The 19,477-nt window shown below is 32.2% G+C and overlaps 1 protein-coding gene across 1 annotated transcript; it reads right to left on the minus strand.

Annotated features, from left to right (window-relative positions):
• Positions 1-749: 749 nt before the first annotated feature.
• LOC127715055 (oncoprotein-induced transcript 3 protein-like) lies at positions 750-14,990 on the minus strand. Its single transcript, XM_052221074.1, has 5 exons — positions 14,836-14,990; positions 9,569-9,763; positions 6,174-6,353; positions 2,968-3,039; positions 750-2,845 (listed from the first exon to the last, which is right to left on the minus strand). Exons 1-5 carry the CDS (start codon positions 14,885-14,887, stop codon positions 2,841-2,843), a joined length of 504 nt encoding a protein of 167 aa, XP_052077034.1. The 5' UTR covers positions 14,888-14,990; the 3' UTR covers positions 750-2,840.
• Positions 14,991-19,477: the final 4,487 nt, after the last annotated feature.

Below are 19,477 nucleotides of genomic sequence, written 5' to 3' on the forward strand. Positions count from 1 at the left end.
AAAGTTTAATTTCATTTGGCCCAAATATAACCTGCAATAACCAAAAATATAACTTCAGAGGCTGTAGTAAAAAGATGAAAAACTGTTAAGTCTTCTACCCTAGAAGCAAAAAGTGTTTATACTCCGACTATCAAGTAATTCATTACACATACATTTGCCCTCCAAAAAATTGTGATATCAAATCTATATGGTAACAATTAATCTAAAACAAAATTGGTTTCTTTTTTTTTTTGTCTCTTTTAGGGGGAGGAGGAGGGTTATTTTTCTGTTCATTGATAATTTATTTAGAATAGAGAATGCAAACGAGGAATGTGTCGAAGAGACAACAACCCGACCAAAGAGAAGAAAACAGCACGAGGCCACCAATGGGTCTTGATCGCAGCAAACAATTCCCGCATCCGGAGGCGGGCTTCAGCTGACCCCATAACAAAAATGTACAATAGTTATGCGAAAAATGACGCCACACCAAACTCCAAAACATATAAATGAACTAAATTTGGAAATCCACACAAGACTAACTAAGGCTGGAGTTTCATGAAATATACAAATACAAAAACATGTAATTAATATCCACATTGCATTGTGTATATATGTTCAACTGGCAAATACCTAGTAGCTAGTACTGAAACATACATTCAGACAGGGATATTTCGTAATAGAAGTGTAATTCAGCTTTCATAAGGGTATATAATGTGACATTTTAATATATACCCTGTCTAAACCTCAAAAACACATGACGACGAGGGGAGTTTTAACGACATTGACTAGCCATCAGGGTCCTGCACGGTCGGTAATAACACATGATATCAGTTATAAAAATATCTACCTCCTATTGCACTAGTTTTCTTGAGGATTTCCAATTCTTTCACCTGAAGAACAAAGAGATATTTTATATTACATAGATTAATTCATACAGCAAGCGTTTTAAAAGTGAAGAGTCGGATTAATCTTTAATCACATAACTTATTCTAAATTAAAAATAAAAGTGCAGCCGCGAATTTTATAATTCTTTGAAACGGTAAACATGAGTAACGTTTTCTTTGTGAAACTGATTTTTCGTATAGTATATTCTAATAACAGATTTAAATGCTTTTTCTGTGCAAATGTTTATTTTCTGTTTTGTGCATGGCGTTGCACGAAACCAGAGAAAAAGACAGTTGGGTGTAAGCTAAAAGGGGGAGATTGAGATTTCAAGACATAATTTAACCTTACTACACATTCATGGGAATGTCCAAGGAAGAGAACCTTGTGGGTAACTGTCTATAGCTCTATCTTACTGTTGTTATCGTTTTCTGGGGTTTTTTTTTTCTTTGTTGGTTCTCAGGGAAATGTTGTTTTCAAGACCGATCCTTGAGTTCCTTTTGAAAAATGGACGAGTTGCTGTCTTATTTACATGTACCCCACACTTCTGTTCATTTTTTTTTTCATTTTGAAACTATTCATTTTTTAACAATTAATGTTTACCTACACAATTAAAGACAAAAATACATTATTCTATATATAAACTTTGCCATTTCAATTTAATTTATGTGTGAAAACTACGGTAACATATATTCATAGTCTAACAGGTACAAGTACTCACGATTATGATACAACCAGTAATCAAAATAATCTTGAAGAATAGATAATTAACACACCAATTAACTGTTTTATGTGCATTTATACATTATAGAGAAAATATTGATATTGAATCAATTTGTCTGTACATTATTGGTTAACTGGAGACAAATACTAGTTATTTGTTCAATGGAATGAAAACTCGTCCGATATTAAGAACCCATTGATTCCAATAACGCATTACAACGATGACGATATCATCAAAATATACCGATTTTGAAAAATTCAAATTGAAATCAACTAAACGCAGGTTTAACTAAAACTATCATGAATTAAATGATCGGTTTTTAGTGATTCTTCAGGAGTTTTCTCTTTTTTGTGTATTCAGATTGCATTTACGAGTTGAGAATATCGGAAATCTACTGTTTCCTCTTTAATGTGACTTCCTTAGAACTTTCATTCCGGAAAATCAGTAAATTATGCAGCTTTCAAATAAGGCAGGCAATTCACAGAAACTTAAACAACGTTTAAGATCATCGTTATTTGATTGTTATACAAATCATATGCCAATATTGACAGTAGGATTGAAGATGCCCGAAAAGATTATCAGATCAGAATTTAAATTGACTTAGACACATAATGAGCGCTTAGAGTATTATGTTTATTAGATAGGCGCTATATAAAAGCTATGTAATAATAATAATAATGATAATAATAATCTGTATATGAAGTTAATTGAACTATTACCACACTTGTATTTCCCTTCTACTGATTTGATACAGAGATAAAAATAATGAAAACAATAAAATTGAAATAAAAATTGATAATTTATAGAAAATACGAAAAAAATATAACTAGTTATTAGAAAAAATCTTTTTTTTAAAGCTTTTCTATAGAAAGTTCATGATATCTACATACATACATACAGAAATTTAAAAGAGTTTTATAATAAAAAAAAATCATCAAAATAAGATTATCTTATACAATATGCTAATGAATTTGGTTAGAAACATAAACACATATTATCAAGCACAAACAGGCATTTATAACACCAAGCAGCTCCAGATAGATGAAGCATTATAAGGCAAACACATCATTTAGGATAAGCATTTATAAAACAATAATAGTGCATTCATATAAATATACAATTTAAAGATCTATATCTTCTTATTCGGTTATTATGGTATGTAAGCATGCAACAAACGTATACAATCGTCCGTACTTTATATAGCATTTTACATTTAATGATTTATTTTAATATTTATAGAACCATCATTTCATATTTAATCTACAAAAAAAATGAGAATTTTTAAGTTATTTTTCATTACATCACTAACCATCATTTCGGATTTCGTATTTTATGAATAAGTAGTAAATAAAAAGATATATTCAATTTACTTTTCCACTTACAACTACTATTTGTACATCCTGGTGTAAACCCAGTTGATGAGGTCAGACCATCAGGGCATGGCAGTTGATTACCTACAGAAAAGAAGGGACATAAAGTCTTATTTCATGACACAAATTCCGCTTTTGATAAACTCAAAATAAAAGCAAAAGCATTTTATTTTTCATTTAAAAGTAATATTTAGTGTTTTTCATATTTATACATGTGCATGATCAAAATAAGTAGAGTAAAAGTTTCCAGTAAAAACTTTATAAAATAAAAACTATATTAAAACAATAAAATGACATGGTATAGTTACCTTCCTTTCTTTGCTATTTGGCTAAATTGGTTACCAGTGACGACGGGGTTTTGGTTTCAGTTCAGTGGTTTTATGCCAGACGTAACATACTTTTACTTTAACTTAAACTGATTTAGTCTTTCAACTTTGATTCGACCGCCTCTGATGAGTCTTATGTAAACGAAACGCGCATCTGGTGTATTAGATATTAAACCTGGTATCTTTGAAGATTCTTTTCTACAAAAACTGATTAAGGTATACGATTCTGCAAAATGTGTCATGTTTTTGTATTAACTGACATATACGATATATAGAGGAAAAGGTGTTTAGAGTCCATTATTTCTTTCCAAGTTAATTTATTATCAATTTAATTACAGATATCTGAGAAACTCGGAAGATTATGTCCTGCTCGCTGTTTCAACATACACTGAAATAGCGCCTCTTATTTACAAACAAAAAACATACATGCCTAGCTTTAAAGTAATGCATTTATTCTATCTTGTCAACTTTAAATTGAAAATATACATTTTTCTGTGACAGCGAAATCGGAATAAAAGCATGTTTTGTGAAAGGTGGTGTTATGATCAACTGCATTTGGTTTTACAGTTTTAAAAATAATTTTCGTAGTCAGTAAATGAATGATGAATCTTTAAAAACCTAATCATTATACATTTGAAAGTCGGTTTCATACATGATTTTAGCTTTAATTTTAAACAAATATAAAAAGGTTTGTGTAATTTACAACCTTTTGGAGGGGTTCGTGTTGCTCAGTCGGTAGGTTTCTATGTTGTGTTTTGTATACTGTTGTTTGTCTTTTGGTTGTTTTTTTCGTTTTGTTTTTTTTTTGACACGGCATCATCAGTTCGTTTTCGACTTATGAGTTTAATTATTCCTTTGGTATCTTTCGCTTCTCAATTAAAATATATTAATGACATAATGCTGTCAAAAAAATCACGTGTTTTATTGAACATGCATTAATGCCATTATTTTGAAGCAATGAAGGGATATAACTCATAAATGGCAGTTGTCAAAATTGTCAATATCGAACAATTCTTTCACTAGGCACACCATATTACGATTAAAAAAAAAATATTATTGAAACAGTTTTAAATGAATTACACACACACGACTTATAATAGCATTTTATATCAAGAAACGTATTATCAAAAATGAAAATAACAAAAATACCGAACTCCAAGGAAAATTCTAAACGGAAAGTCTCTAAGTAAATGGCAAAATCGAAAGCTCAAATACATTAAACGAATGGATAACAACTGTCATATTCCTTACATGGTACAGGCATTTTCTCATGTAGAAAATGGTGGATTAAACCTGGTTTTGTAGCTAGCTAAACCTCTCACTTGTATGACAGTCGCATAAATTCCATTATATTGACAACGATGTGTGAACAAAACAAACAGACATAATAGGTAAAAATGTCAAAAATAGGGGTACAGCTTTCAACATTGTGTTATACTGTTAATCACTACAAAAACAAGTAAATCGGTCAACAAAGACAAACAAAAAGGCATATAGACAAATCACATTAGCCAAAACGAAAGACAAGAATAAAAATATTTACCATAGCACAACAACACAATGACGGGATGTACAAGTACCGAGCCACGTCAAATAAATCACTACAAAATCAAGCAAATATGCCAACAAAGAAAAACAAAAAGGCATATTGACAAAGCACTTTAGCAAAAACGAAAGACAAGAACACAAAAATTTACCACAGCACAATAACACAATAAAAAAACGACAGAAATATAAATCGTTCATTTTACCTTCATTTTGTCATTAGTAAACACATATTAAAATTCATATTTATTTAAACCAAGAGTTCCAAGTTATAAGTTGAAATCATCCCTTGAATTTACGGACGCCATCACGAGTTGGTTGACCGTTATTGAATATCCGTTTCACAGATGATAGCGGATATAATCAAATTGTCGTAATTAAAATCCAGTCCCCTTTTACCCAAATGTGACCGCCCGAGTTAGAATTAGATTTGTACCAACATGAGCAACACGACGGGTGCTTAATGTGAAGCAGGATCTGCTTACCCTTTTGGAGCACCTGAGATCACCCCCAGTTTTGGGTGGGGTTCGTTTTGCTTAGTCTTTAGTTTCAATGTTGTGTTTTGTGTACTGTTGTTTGTCTATTGGTCTTTTCTTTTTCTTTTTTAGCCATGGCGTTGTCAGTTTATTTGCGACTTATGAGTTTGAATGTCCCTTTGGTATCTTTCGCCTGTCTTTTATTAGGCATTTGTTGAACGGTTCATAAAACTCAAACACCCACCGTACAACCCCAAATGCAATAACTACATGCCTTTTGTAAAAATGGTTGATACAAAAGACTAGTAATGTTAACGAGTTGTGTGCCGTAATCGTGATCTTTCTCCCTAAGTGGTGAAATTTAATAAGTATATAGTTTTTTTTTTTGGTGATCAACAGAAAATATATACGTTTAAATTACCATTTAGTCAATTTTACGATTTCATTTGAAAAACAAATCGTGCTTGTTTGTTTTTTTTAAGCTGTTTTATCCTGTAGTATTGCCTATTTTGAAATATTATTTCATTACATAGGGATCAGAATAAATACTTCACTTATTTTCTTGCAAGCAAAAAATGTTTCTCTCTTTCAATTTGTCATGATTTGAGAGAAGTTGCACAGTAAAAAATATCTGACAAAGTACGAATAATGGTACGAGCCGTATAGGAAGGGAAAAGTGTTATCGCGTGATATCATATGATAAATTTGAAGTCAAGCCTTACATAAATAAAAGAACAAAAAGAGATGTAAATATGGCGTTAAATAATAAAAATAAAATATAAAAAGTTTGCTACATTATTAAAATGTTATCGAAATAAAGGAGACAAAGAGAAAATAGTCTGTATGTTTGCACTATCTATAATTAACTAACCAAAACAATATGCTGAATAACAACCAGTTGTTGGTTTCAAATAATAGACATAGTAACAGCCGCAATCTTTAATTCTGATATCGATGGTTTTTTCACAACAGTCGCCATAATAGTTCGCACCACAAGTTGTTCTATTTACAATACTGCCATTGTCTGGATATAAGGATCCCGTTACTTCACCTGAAGCGAGAGAAAAAAATTACGATTTTTTCAGAACTTTGATGTTTTCTGCCGATTTTGTCATAAAACAAAATATTTGACAGATAATTAAACAAAGCAACAGTGTGGTCATATTTTTTCGATCATTTATCAAGATTTACAGTAGGTGTTAAATTCATACAAATGCTGATCTTTTAGCAGTTAAAAGACGAATCATTTGATTTTTCATTTGCTTTTAATTCGTAAGAAAACAACCCATGGACAATACATCTTACCATACTGAACATTGATATCAATATATAACATTAAATCATTATCCTTTGATACGCATGTACAATATTAAATATTCAACCAGCTATCTTCTATGCAATTTGCACCTCCATACACCTCTAACACTTTTTTCTTTCGGATTTCGTAAATGTATTTCCAAGCGCAACTGACAACAAAATGCTAAATCATCAAATTAATGTAGCACAACAATCTAATTCATGAAACTTTTGGGTGATCGTATAAAAATAGCTATAACTTTGTCATTTAAAACGGCATAAAGACATTTGAAGTACAATATTAAGGTAGACATAACCAGAAAACATTTCCACCAGAATGATTAAATCCATAATTGCCTGCATATTTATAAATTACCATTTTGATTTACCAAACCAGGTACTTCATATTTGAGAAACAGCCAATGCATGAACTGATTTTGTGTCATGGATGGATACCCCATATCCTTTGTTTTTCAAATATATGTCCTCAATTTTTAGAATTCATTCATACATTGTTGTAGTAATCAAAATTATCAGTTAACTATGTGTTCTACAAGGATCACCAGTCCTTCACATTTCATCTGATACCTTTATTACTACAATATATGCTACATATGTTTAGATTTACACCTATGCGTAGGAACTATTTTGTTTTAAATATGTACTACTTTCCAGTATGTCCTTTTTTTACCAGCCCCGATTTTGTGGTGTTACGTCTATTACGTCTATCCAAATTGTTTTTGCAAAGAATTCCGCTCAATCAGGTGCTAGGGGTCGTCTTAAATTTGCGGTGAAGTGAGAGTTTTTTTGCTCCGTGTTGAAGGCTTCACTGTAACTTTGAGATGAAGAACAGCAATAAAAGCAGGTTCCTTTGCTTTTGTGTTTTGTTTTTTTGCTGCGCATGTACTGGTTTTGTGTCATGGATGGATACCCTATATGCTTTATTTTTCTATACATGGGGGGAACTGAAATAAAAATTACACCTTTTTTTTTTAAATTACGTTGTTAGCTAAAGAAATATGAAATACTCAATGCATGTTTATTTCGTAAAAGAAGTTTAAAAATGCAACAAAAGCATATATAATTTTTTAAATGTCTACCATAAATACGATAACTGGAACGAAAAAGAATCCAGCCATTATTCCCAAACAGGACACGATAACAAAAATATGAGACAATATTCTAGAGCATGCAACTTTTGCTAATATGAACATATTGCAGATACTGCACAATGTTTTAGAATAAACAGGAAGTGATTATTTCGACAATTAGAAGTTATGAAAACTATCCATATTTTCTCCAAATATAGCACTTTTCTAAGATTTTCTAATTTATATATAATATGGGTAATTGGGTGTTTTTACTGGTAGTTCACTGGATGTTCTAACTTTCATCTCAGCGGTATGTCTGTATACATTATCAGATAACACAGATATGACATTTCAAGCATAAACAATTCCATTCAAAATGAATAGACTGCTGTGCTACCTTAAGGTATTTTGTCTTGGTCATTTATAAATTATAATGCACAAAATGTAGATTTTCAGGATATGTATAAGCTTGTATTGATTTGAACAATTACAGGTCATTGCAGAACCTTCAACAATGAGCAAAGTTCATAACAAATGATAAGCCCCAGGTTTGTCAAAATGTGAAACTATTCAAAAGAGAAAACCAACAGCTGACTCATTCTTCAGCAAAGAAGTGTAAAGTGTAAAGACGACAATATCAGTCTGAGAAAACCATGACATTTTGGAATGTCATAGTATAAATATCAACAGGAATAATGTCAATAGCTGGATAGCAATACATGCTTAGTTGTGTATTAAACCATTTAAAACGAAATCGATGTAGTTGCATATAAATATAATACTTAAAATCTTGCTACAATTCTAAATCGATAATCTATATCAACATGTTTTTCAATGAATTATTCAGTTTATTGTATCTAAAGAATTTCACCGTTGAAAACAGGATGTGATAGCATATTTGCTATCAGTCATAGCCAAACTTCCAGACCAAATCTTTATTTTAAGAAAAAATTTAGTAAAGGTTTGACATATTAAAGCTATAATAACAAAAATTCCTGCCCGAAGAATGTATCATTAATACACAATGTTCATTGCAAAATTTAACAGTACTACAAACATGGATATGGCTAGCGATATTAGACATATATACATTGAAGGAAACCTATAAGAACAACACCGTCTAAAAAAGAAAAATTAGAAAAAGAGAACGACAAATTGTCTCTTTTGTCGTAAATTTTAGTATACGATCAATTAAATGAGGACTACCTGTCCCAAAATTTAAAAAATACACTTTAATCGTCACAGGTTGTTGTGTCAGACCTCATTCAATACCCTCGTCAGTGGTTGTCTTTCATTCTTGGTGTATTTTGACATTAAGGGAATTATTAAATGGCGACATGTTCTATACTACTATCAATGTATTATTTGATTTGCGACAAATTGCCATCCATGCGACAACACTGTAAAAGCTATGCAATGTAAATTGCAGTTAATAATGTTTTTATATGAGTTCGTCAGGCATATTTGTGGGGAAATATATTATTAACGTAAATATAAAGCTAATATTATAAAGTAAAACATAGTAATGTATTTACTCTAAGTATGTGATTATATTTTTTTTTTTTATTTTAAACAACTTTTCTTGATTCGAGTTTATTTAAAGAATATTGCCGAAGACCCGATATTGACCACTGAATATCTTTTGACGGCGTTCGGGAAAACAAACTTCTGAAATGATTACTGCGAAATATACGAAATAACTTCATGTCAAGCGACCATTCAGTAATATATGTAAAACCGGTAGTAAAATTCAGACATGCTTTACGAATAAGATTAATATCTTAAAATTTAAGCCTATAAACAAACATTCAAATTGTTTTCGATCAGTTAATAATACCCAAACTCCATAACATGTAGTACTAGTATGTTTACATCTTACTTGATGATAGCCAAAATGGAATTGTCGTTCCACAACGAAATCCCCAATATGGACACACTGTTGGCATTAATTCTCCGGAACCAGATATTACTCTGTACCATCCTTCTTCCAAAACGTTATCACATATTTGTGAAGAAGCTCCATTTGCTACAGATCGTCGCCAGTCGTCGATTAGTTTTGTAGTAAAGCATGGATCTGCATAAAATATGAGAGAAATGTTGAGTATCTGAATCATGATAAACACGAAGTATTTGAATAACTTTAAACAACCTTCATCCGAGACAGCCTCTACAACAGGACATACTTATTGTATGTATTGTTAATTTGTTCTTGTCCTGGACATGCATGAAATATTTACAGCTGGACATAAAGTAACCAACAATCAATCAAACAATGTATGACACGAAGAACCGGTTGATTCGAGATTGAGAATGATGATTTTTGCTTGCTTAAAGGTCAGAGGCAAATATTCGTGCAAATTCAGGACGAGACATTTGAATACTAGCAGTATAACTAGTATTACACCAATGAAATTTTAAACTGTAAACAAATACTATAAAGAATATAATTTTATATTTCACAACTCGTTCATGCAGTTATTTATAGATCTCATAACGAGTGAGAATGGGATATCGTTTGATATCAACTTGAATTATTTAATTTTTTATTCAAATAATAACTATTTAAACTATATAGTAAGAGTTGATTTCAAGCGATATCCAATTCTCACGAGCTGTTAAATCTTTTTCTCTTATGGTCAACACTTTCATTGTGTCAAATTGAAAATTCCTCGAATCGTTGATCTTTTCTTTTGCACATAGCAGTAAGACGTCATGTGGCCTGCTCCGGCGTCAAACTTTAACATAAGACATTTCAATGTGTTTTGCAATTGTACGCTTCATAATGTAATTAAATTTGACAAAAAGCAGATTTCCTGGTGAAAAGCGTGAGTATTTTGTATATTTTTGAAGAAATCACATATGTCCGTTGCCATGGATGAAATGTACATCGTTTTCACCTTTGAAAGTCATCAATGACCTAACGAACAGACAATGGAAATGTCGCAATATCGTCTCATGAGGCTTGATAAGCCAATCAAGTTAACGCAGATTCGTATCACTTATTCGTATCACACTTCGTGCAGTATGATACGAGAAATATCTCATCATGCAAGAAATAGATAACAGGACACAACCATAAGAGAATATGATTTCTGTTCAAACATTTTCATTGTCGTTCATTGATCGATACACGTAAACAGTATAACTTTTTATAAGTTCGCTATTTTTGTTATGTTACACTTTACAATGAGATAGAGGTATGAATGGTCTCATTGTCGTTTCACAATATATACTAAAAAGGCGAACGATACAAAGGAAAATCATAATCAAGATAAGGCAATAAACAAATAACACCATGTCAATAGGGTATGTCTTGTTAAAATACGTTGACGTATTATACAATGAGTATTAACTTTATTTACACGATCATCGATTCCATTTTTAATAGTTTAATATATAACTTTACAATCATGTCTATCTATTCATGTATAAACATTAATCATATCGTCTAGCTAGTAAGCTTAAGAAAAAAGCGATACTGATTTGTAGTAATGTACAAATCGTTACAACATTACTGATTGACGTTCTGGCGTTTAATATAAAGATTAATGAACAACGTGCCGTATGCCATCTTTTTGTACTATTCACGTGCCTTTCGTGTGAGTGATTCAGACTTCTATAAATCTTTTTACCAGAAGCTACGATGATCTAAATTGTAAATCAACAAATGTCGTCTATGGACTAAAGTGTAACCTTTACGGATTGATATATGTCGGTGAAACGAACGGAAGGCTACATAAACGTATGTGCAGCCATAGATCAGACATCAACAACAATGCAAGCGACATTGTATACCAGCATTTTAACCAGCCTGATCAGTCAGTCCTTTCTATGGAAGTTCGCATCATCGAATAAATATATCACAGGACTAACAATCCTCATCATGCAACACCTCTCCGTAAAAAGATTACTTGGACAATTGGAAAATGCGACACCATATGGTTGTAATGACAAAATTGATGGTATAGGTATTATATAACTAGTTCTTCTTGCAACTCGGTAAATATGATTAACATTTTCAACTCTACTCCTCGACGTAGACGCAGTCATGGTCATCGTCATTATACATTACCTACTCTCCATGATGTCTCTATTAATGAACTTCTGCCATTTATACAAACACCGTTAAGTATTCATCACACTTGCACGAAGCTTTATTCGTTACCCTTTCAAAACTTCATTCTCTGTACAACTTATGGTTGGAAACCAGTCTATAAACCTTCATTCAAACCAATACAAACTTACACAGACTTTCCAAACCAGTTCGCAAAGGAAAAGATGAAGAAAAATCCTTTCTTAAACTTTCCTTTTATGCCATCAACTTAGGCAATATCCTTCGTCAAAAATCAGTTCACTCGAACATACCTCCCTATTTTAAAGATCAGTCTGTACCTATCATTTCTTAAACCTATAACACTCCAACTGCAAATAAAATTTTCAATTACAAACACGTGTTGCAGGATCTCAATATTGACGACCTAAAGTCTAAACCTCCTGGTTGCACTTGTGCTAGTTCCCCATTCATATATAATCCTGCTGGCCACGTTGATACTGGTGACCTAAACATTCTCCATAAAACTTCTCTGCGAAATGAGTTATCCAAAGGGCCGAAATATCATGAGCCTTAATCCATCAATTGGAAACACAACTTCAAAATACTGATGGATTCAGTCGAGGATTATGCCAGGCAATGGGTTAAACGCGAGAAAGAAGACATAGATATTATTTCCAAATGCATTAAGGCTGTGAGGTCGTTAATACAAATCAGAATTAAGAAATTGAATGGGTCTATGAATACCCATGCTACATCAATCTTAAAAGACCAAAATGTTGCAAAACATTTGTCCTACCTCCATGAGCAATATGTTGTTGTTCCCGCCCCAAACAACCCCGTTTTTGTGTGTAAATCACGTTACATAAACTTCTTGATAAATGAACTAGGTATTGATCATTCACTTGGAAACTCAACATATACCCCCACGATACTTACTAAAGAGGAAATCCTGGATAATCATAGGTCTGTTCTATTTTCCTTTGGAATTTCAACCAAAGATGAAAAACTTGATCTTCCATCACTGTATTTGATACCTAAACTACATAAGTGTCCTTACAAACAACGTTAAATTGCTGGGTCTTCCAAGTGCTCCTCTTTTTAAATTATTAACGTCAATTTTAACAGCTATCAAAGCCGGGCTTCCAAGTTATTGTGAAACTACCTATTCTAGAGGTGGCGTAAATCATGTATGGGTACTAAAAAATTCTGAAGATCTTTTAGAGTACATACAATCTAAGAATCTTTCATCTTGCAATAATATTAAAACATTTGATTTTTCTACACTTTACACAAGTATTCCCAATTCCAAACTAAAAGACAAATTGATAGAGTTGGTCCTGGTTTGTTTGATAAAAAAGAATGGCCAATGTAGATACAAGTATATTGTCTAAGGGAGGGATAAATCCTATTTTGTAAAAAATCACTCTGATTCAAACAAAAATTCTCTTGATTTCTTGATGGACAACTTCTTTGTTACGTTTGGAGGACGTGTTTTTCAACAAACAATCGGCATCCCCTCTTCTTGCCGACTTGTGCCTTTATTCATATGAGGCTGACTTCATACAGGAACTTCTTAGGAAGAAAGAAAAGAAGTTAGCAGTATCCTTTAATTTTACTTCAGCTATATAGATGTTGTTTTCTCACTAAATAATACAAAATGTGATGACTATGTTGAACGCATCTATCCAATCGAACTTCAAATAAAGGATACAACAGATAGAATTAAGTCTGCCTCATATCTTGACTTACATCTAGAAATTGACAATGAGGGTCGGTTGAAAACAAAACAAAATTATACGACAAAAGAGATATGTTCCAAATGTCGTTACTACAATCCCGTCCCCTTCCCCCCGAATGTGACCCCGAATGTGACCTACCGAATTAGACTTATTACCTAGTTTGTACTAGCATGAGCAATATGACGGGTGCCACATGTAGAGCAGGATCTGCTTACCCTTCCGGAGCACCTGAGATCACCCTAGTTGCTGATGGGGTTCGTGTTGCTCAGTCCTTAGTTTTCTATGTTGTGCTCTGTGTACTATTGTTTGTCTGTTGGTCATGTTTAGCCATGACGTTGTCAATTTATTTTCGACTTATGAGTTTGAATGTCCCTTTGGTATCTTTTGCCTCTCTTTTTCATCTACCTAGCGTTTTCTGATGCTGATTACATATCCTTTAGTGATTTTGTGTCACACACATTTATCCAATTTATTTACATTTCTATTGGTACTTACATCAACTTTTTCTGAACATCGTATACAATTGTTAACTCACTCCATGGACAACAACTTGGCCCAAGTCAATAAATTTTCAATGCGATCAATACGAATGACCAAATGTATAATACCAAAACTAACAGATAACTTCCAACTAAACAAGTCATATCTGATGATGTATTGTTCAGTTCTTCGGAAAAATATGTGCGGCATTGTAACCTCATGTTGTTTTTGTCTTCATCATTGTTTTGTTTTATTTTTTTTATTTTCGAGGGGTTTAAATAGGTTTGTGCCACCTTCGTCGATGGTCATTAACTAACAGAGCCTGTTCATGCCATGATTCTTGCCACTTATGAACTTCCTTACAAACTCAAATCACCTCGACAAAATGCAATATAACCGCGTATTTTTTTTTTATATTCGAGGGACACCAGAAGGTTGAACTTGCTCTATTGAATTATCACAAGGTCTCACAGATACTTCTCAATTTGTTTAATACCACGTATCAAGACGACTGACCGAACCACAAATAAGAAAGAGGGTAAAAGAAAAACGCACTCCCTCATATTGAAAAAAAATTACCAAAGCACCCGCGAGTATTCTTGACGTTTTATCAACATGGAACAAGGAAATAATTGCTAGATAATAGCTGTATATTTTGTTTTAAAATCAGTCTTTTCTTACGTATCAATGTAGATAGAATCTGCAATATTAAGGACCTCTGACTATGATGTGAATTCAATGGAATTTTATGCATCTTTTCGTTTCAATGTAAACAACCAAGAAGACTCTTTACCAAAATGGCGTATTTAAATTGATCAGAAAAGCGTTTCGAACATACAAAATTTATAAAATGTTATTTTCATTTTCACTTACCTTCCAGTGTTGTTACTGTTATGAAACAGAGAAACAGAAATATACAAATCATCTTGGATTCATCTATAAGAAATTATTTAATAATAGTTTCAAAAACTGCTTTTAATTTATACATCAACAATATGCATATCATATGTTACGTCTTCTTTTGTATAACAACCAGTACTTTAACAAAAGAATGTGAATAGGTGAATATAATTTATTAGGGTTTATGCAAAACGTTTACTTCCTGGTTATACGAATCAGTTTTATCTATCAAAAACCAATGAACTTTAAATATGTTAAAGTTCAGTATAATTATGTGTATCTTTAACTAATATGCTAAACGAGCTTTACAGATTCTTAAATGTATGGCATGATCAACTGAATGAAATGAATGACAAAATTTTACAATTACTGCATTATTATCAATCCTCGAGTAAATATGTTGAGGTACAAAAATTAAACAAAAAACAAAGAACTCAGAGGTCAACGTAAAGTGTGCGATAATAAAAATAGATAAGTCTTCATATTATTTGTCCAGTGTATTTCTCTCCAATCTGAAAACGGTGTAAATAAATTAAACATGGCCGTCAACGACCGGTAGTCAATACTAAAACGGCAAATACACTCCGACAGATAAAATAAAATGACCGTTTAAAAGGAAATTAATTATCTTGAAACAAATTTGAATATATAGATATCATTCGCAATGTAACGTCCAAATGGGTTGTGTTTCAAACTGAAGTAGTGGTCTGTGAAACGAAAACAAATACCAGTCTGAGAGTAGTTTTAATATGGACAAGAGGTTTTAAAAGGCATGTGACCACTCTCTAACATTATATGTTAAGAAATTATTCATGACTTATCGGAAGGAATAGTCATATCAAATTTCAAAAGAAAACAAACACATCAATTGGTATTCTGATCGTTTTGATTTTCAGTGTATTTCTCTTTCGTTATAAAAACTTCGATATATAAACCAAAAACAATTGCTAGCCGCCCTTCTATTCTATTTCAGTTACAGTTGCCATTTTTGTTCATGATTTACATCCTAAAAATCGATACATTAACTCATATTCGGATACAGTTTTTGTACAATTAGAAACAACGGATTTTGAAAACGTTAGTACATGACAATAACGTCCCGGCCGACTATAGTGATTGCGAAATCTCACGTGGACCCTTTGGTCCATGTACACTAAATAATCAGTTAATCAATCCCCAAAGATGAGACAACACTCAAAGATGGTAAGATAGTTTATTAAAAAAGGTTACCTTAATTTTGAATAATTTGATTACGAGTACACCAATCTATAAAAAGTAAAACAACAAATCTACCGAACTCTAAGGAAAATTCAAAACGGAAAGTCCCTTATCAAATGGCAAAATCAAAATCTCAAACACATCAACTGAAAGGATAACCTCTGTCATATTCCTGACTTTGTACAGGCATTTACTTATGTAGAAAATGGTGGATTAAACCTGGTCTTATAGCTAGCTAAACCTGCTACTTGTATGACAGTCGCATAAAATTCCATAATATTGACAACAATGTGTGAGCAAAACAAATAAATAGTCATCGCAGTTAAGAGAGGGATTTATGGAGAGTCTGTTTATATAAAACTAGAATGTTAGCAGTATATTCGAGGAACCCAGTCTATTCCAATAAGGAATAATAGTTTACCAATGTTCAAATCTCATAAATTCATTACGAACATACAAATTTAGGAATAAAAACCAAAACAAAAAATAGGAAATCGCTTACTTCGACAGGGTAAGCGTGTTCATCTTTGAGTGCATTACTCTTCGTGCGATTCCACACCTAGCCAAAATGTCACAATCGGGAGAAACATAGATACCTTCAAACGTATTTGATATTGCAGTTGACAGCAAATCAGTCAAATATAAGAGTATTTACATGTGGCTTTAGCTCATTATTTCCCTTGATATTCAGTGGATTGTAACAGTGTAAATCAAAAGAGACTTTGACTACTGGTGCGTTTATTGGTGCAACAAAGATTTGTTAAAAGATATAAAATGTTTGTTGTTTGAAGTTTGTTATTTTATTTAGTTAACAAAATGTACTACTATTTTCCCAGAATAACGTTACTTTTCAATAATTTGTGTAAGCTTAAAAGAAATAATGTTTTGTATATTTCTATGTTATACTATTGTCTCATTGGCACTCATACCACATCTTCTTATATCTATATATTGGATATCTGTGGTATTTTGGCCAGTTGAATAAAACATATATAATACGAATGTTAAAAATAAACAATATCGACAGATAGTTTGTTTTCAGTCGTTTGACGTAAACTTCATTCCCGATTATTAACCTATTTGATTCTATCTGATTACAGTAGTTGTCGTCTGTTTATGTAGTTCATACGTGTTTCTCGTTTCTCGTTTTTATATAGATTAGACCGTTGGTTTATCCGTTTGAAAGGTTTTGCACTTGTAATTTTTTGGGGCCCTTTATAGCTTGCTGTTCGGTGTGAGCCAATGCTCCGTGTTGAAGGCCGTACCTTGACCTATAATGGTTTACTTTTATAAATTATAACTTGGATGGAGAGTTGTCTCATTGGCACTCATACCACATCTTCCTATATCTATCATATTAGATATTAAGGAAAGAAATCTTTTTGCAACTCCACGAAATTTTATAATTTTCAAAGTCAGCAGAAAGCTTTCAGTTAAAAATGCTTTCAATGCATTTGGGGCCCTTTATAGCTTGCTGTTCGGTGTGAGCCAAGGCTCCGTGTTGAAGACCTTACTTTGACCTATAATGGTTTACTTTTATAAATTTTGACTTGGATGGAGAGTTGTCTCATTGGCACTCATACCACATCTTCTTATATCTATATATGGGATATCTGTGGTATTTTGGCCAGTTGAATAAAACATAGATAATACGAATGTTAAAAATAAACAATATCGACAGATAGTTTGTTTTCAGTCGTTTGACGTAAACTTCATTCCTGATTATTAACCTATTTGATTCTTTCATTTTAAACAGATATGTTTTAAACATAACTATAAACAACAAAAAATTTTTTGATAGCGTCTTTGTCAAACTTACTATCAGCTACAACAATTTTTTGTTTTCGTCTTTGTTAGATTTATTAGTATGTTTGTTTGAATTTTTAGACGTTTGTTTTTGGTCATGTGTGTCTGTATTGGGTCCCCAATGCTCTTCAAATTCGTACTTTATTTTGGACTTTTTGCTCACCTGGCCAAATGGGTAAAGTGAGCTAATCTCATCACTTGGCGTCCGTCGTCCGTCGTCGTCGTCGTTGTCGTCCGTCGTCCGTCGTCAGTCGTCGTCCGTTAACTTTTACAAAAATCTTCTTCTCTGAAACTACTAGGCCAAATTTAACCAAACTTGGCCACAATCATCATTAGGTTATCTAGTTTAAAAATGTGTCAAATGACCTCGCCTGCCAACCAATATGACCGACATGGCTAAAAATAGAACATAGGGGTAAAATGCAGTGCTTGGCTTATATTTCTGAAAGTAAAGCATTTAGAGCAAATCTGATTGGGAGTAAAAATGTTTATCAGGTTGAGATCTATCCGCCTCTTCAAGCTGGGAACAGTATATCAATATATATGTTCCTGCTTCAAGTGATAAAAAAGGGGGTACTAAATTTTAGTCCTACGCTTTCAATGTAATATATAATGCATAATGTTTCTATTGCATTTACTGCTTCATAACCTCTTGAACAATTGATTCTTTGTGGTTATTTTTGTACTTTTAGTGGAGCTGCCAATAATGATATGAAACAGATTTTATGCAGACTCCAATTACGACTTTATTCAGCAATTCTAGTTGGAAGTACGGAGACAGCAACTTTTAAATTACAGAAAGGAAGAGAAGTTTATATCTAACACATAATTTTTGTATAAGTATTCAGTTTGTGGGTGAGGTTTAAGCTGTCCATAGTCACTGTTTTTTGTATACTATACAAACCATGCATGGCATTTTTCTGTTCATGGATAGGATGAAAGCAAATTATTTTGTGTATCTCAAAAATAGTGATAAACATTGGGCTTGGAAGATCAAATCAGTAACATAGAGTTTGGATTGCATTTCATGCTTTACCCAAAAATGACTGTCAACATCTGTATTAATAAAAATTGATCTTTTGATTTATCTGGTCTTCTTATTTGCATCATTGTTTTGGTATTTTGAACTTACTAAAATTTGATCATGATAATTCATTCAAGTTCATGTACATGATCATGTTATTTCATTCTGTTCATGATTGCTCCTGTTATTTCATTATATTTGATCCATAATTTGTTCATGGTCAATGAAATTTTATTTGACAGTTGAACATACCTGGTATTTCATGGTATTTCATCTCATGTTATTTCATTATATTTCATCCACACTTTGTTCATGGTTATTTATGATCTCTGAAATTGTATAGTGCCATTTAACGCACTTGGTATATCATGGTATTTTATGGTTAAAATCATGAATGTTTCATGAAATTTCATGATCATAATTCATGAAATTTTCATGACATTTACACAGAAAGACATGAAATTTTCCTGTTCAGGAAAGCCTGGGTTTCTATGCTGTGTTTTGTGTACTGCTGTTTGTATAATCGTCGTTTTTTGTTGTTTTTTTTTAACATGGCATACAACTAAG

Source organism: Mytilus californianus, unplaced genomic scaffold, assembly GCF_021869535.1.
Source record: "Mytilus californianus isolate M0D057914Y unplaced genomic scaffold, xbMytCali1.0.p SCAF_9, whole genome shotgun sequence".
In the NCBI taxonomy this organism is placed as follows: Eukaryota; Metazoa; Mollusca; class Bivalvia; order Mytilida; family Mytilidae; genus Mytilus; species Mytilus californianus.

What these genes read in the sequence shown, in the direction of transcription:
- LOC127715055 (XM_052221074.1), bottom strand. Translation starts at nt 14,887, where the DNA reads ATGATTTGTATATTTCTGTTTCTCTGTTTCATAACAGTAACAACACTG. An exon ending in TCCATTTTGGCTATCATCAA is followed by an intron (nt 6,354 to 9,568) that starts GTAAGATGTAAA and finishes CTCTCGCTTCAG; the next exon opens with GTGAAGTAACGGGATCCTTA. An exon ending in TTATTCAGCATATTGTTTTG is followed by an intron (nt 3,040 to 6,173) that starts GTTAGTTAATTA and finishes TCTTTTCTGTAG; the next exon opens with GTAATCAACTGCCATGCCCT.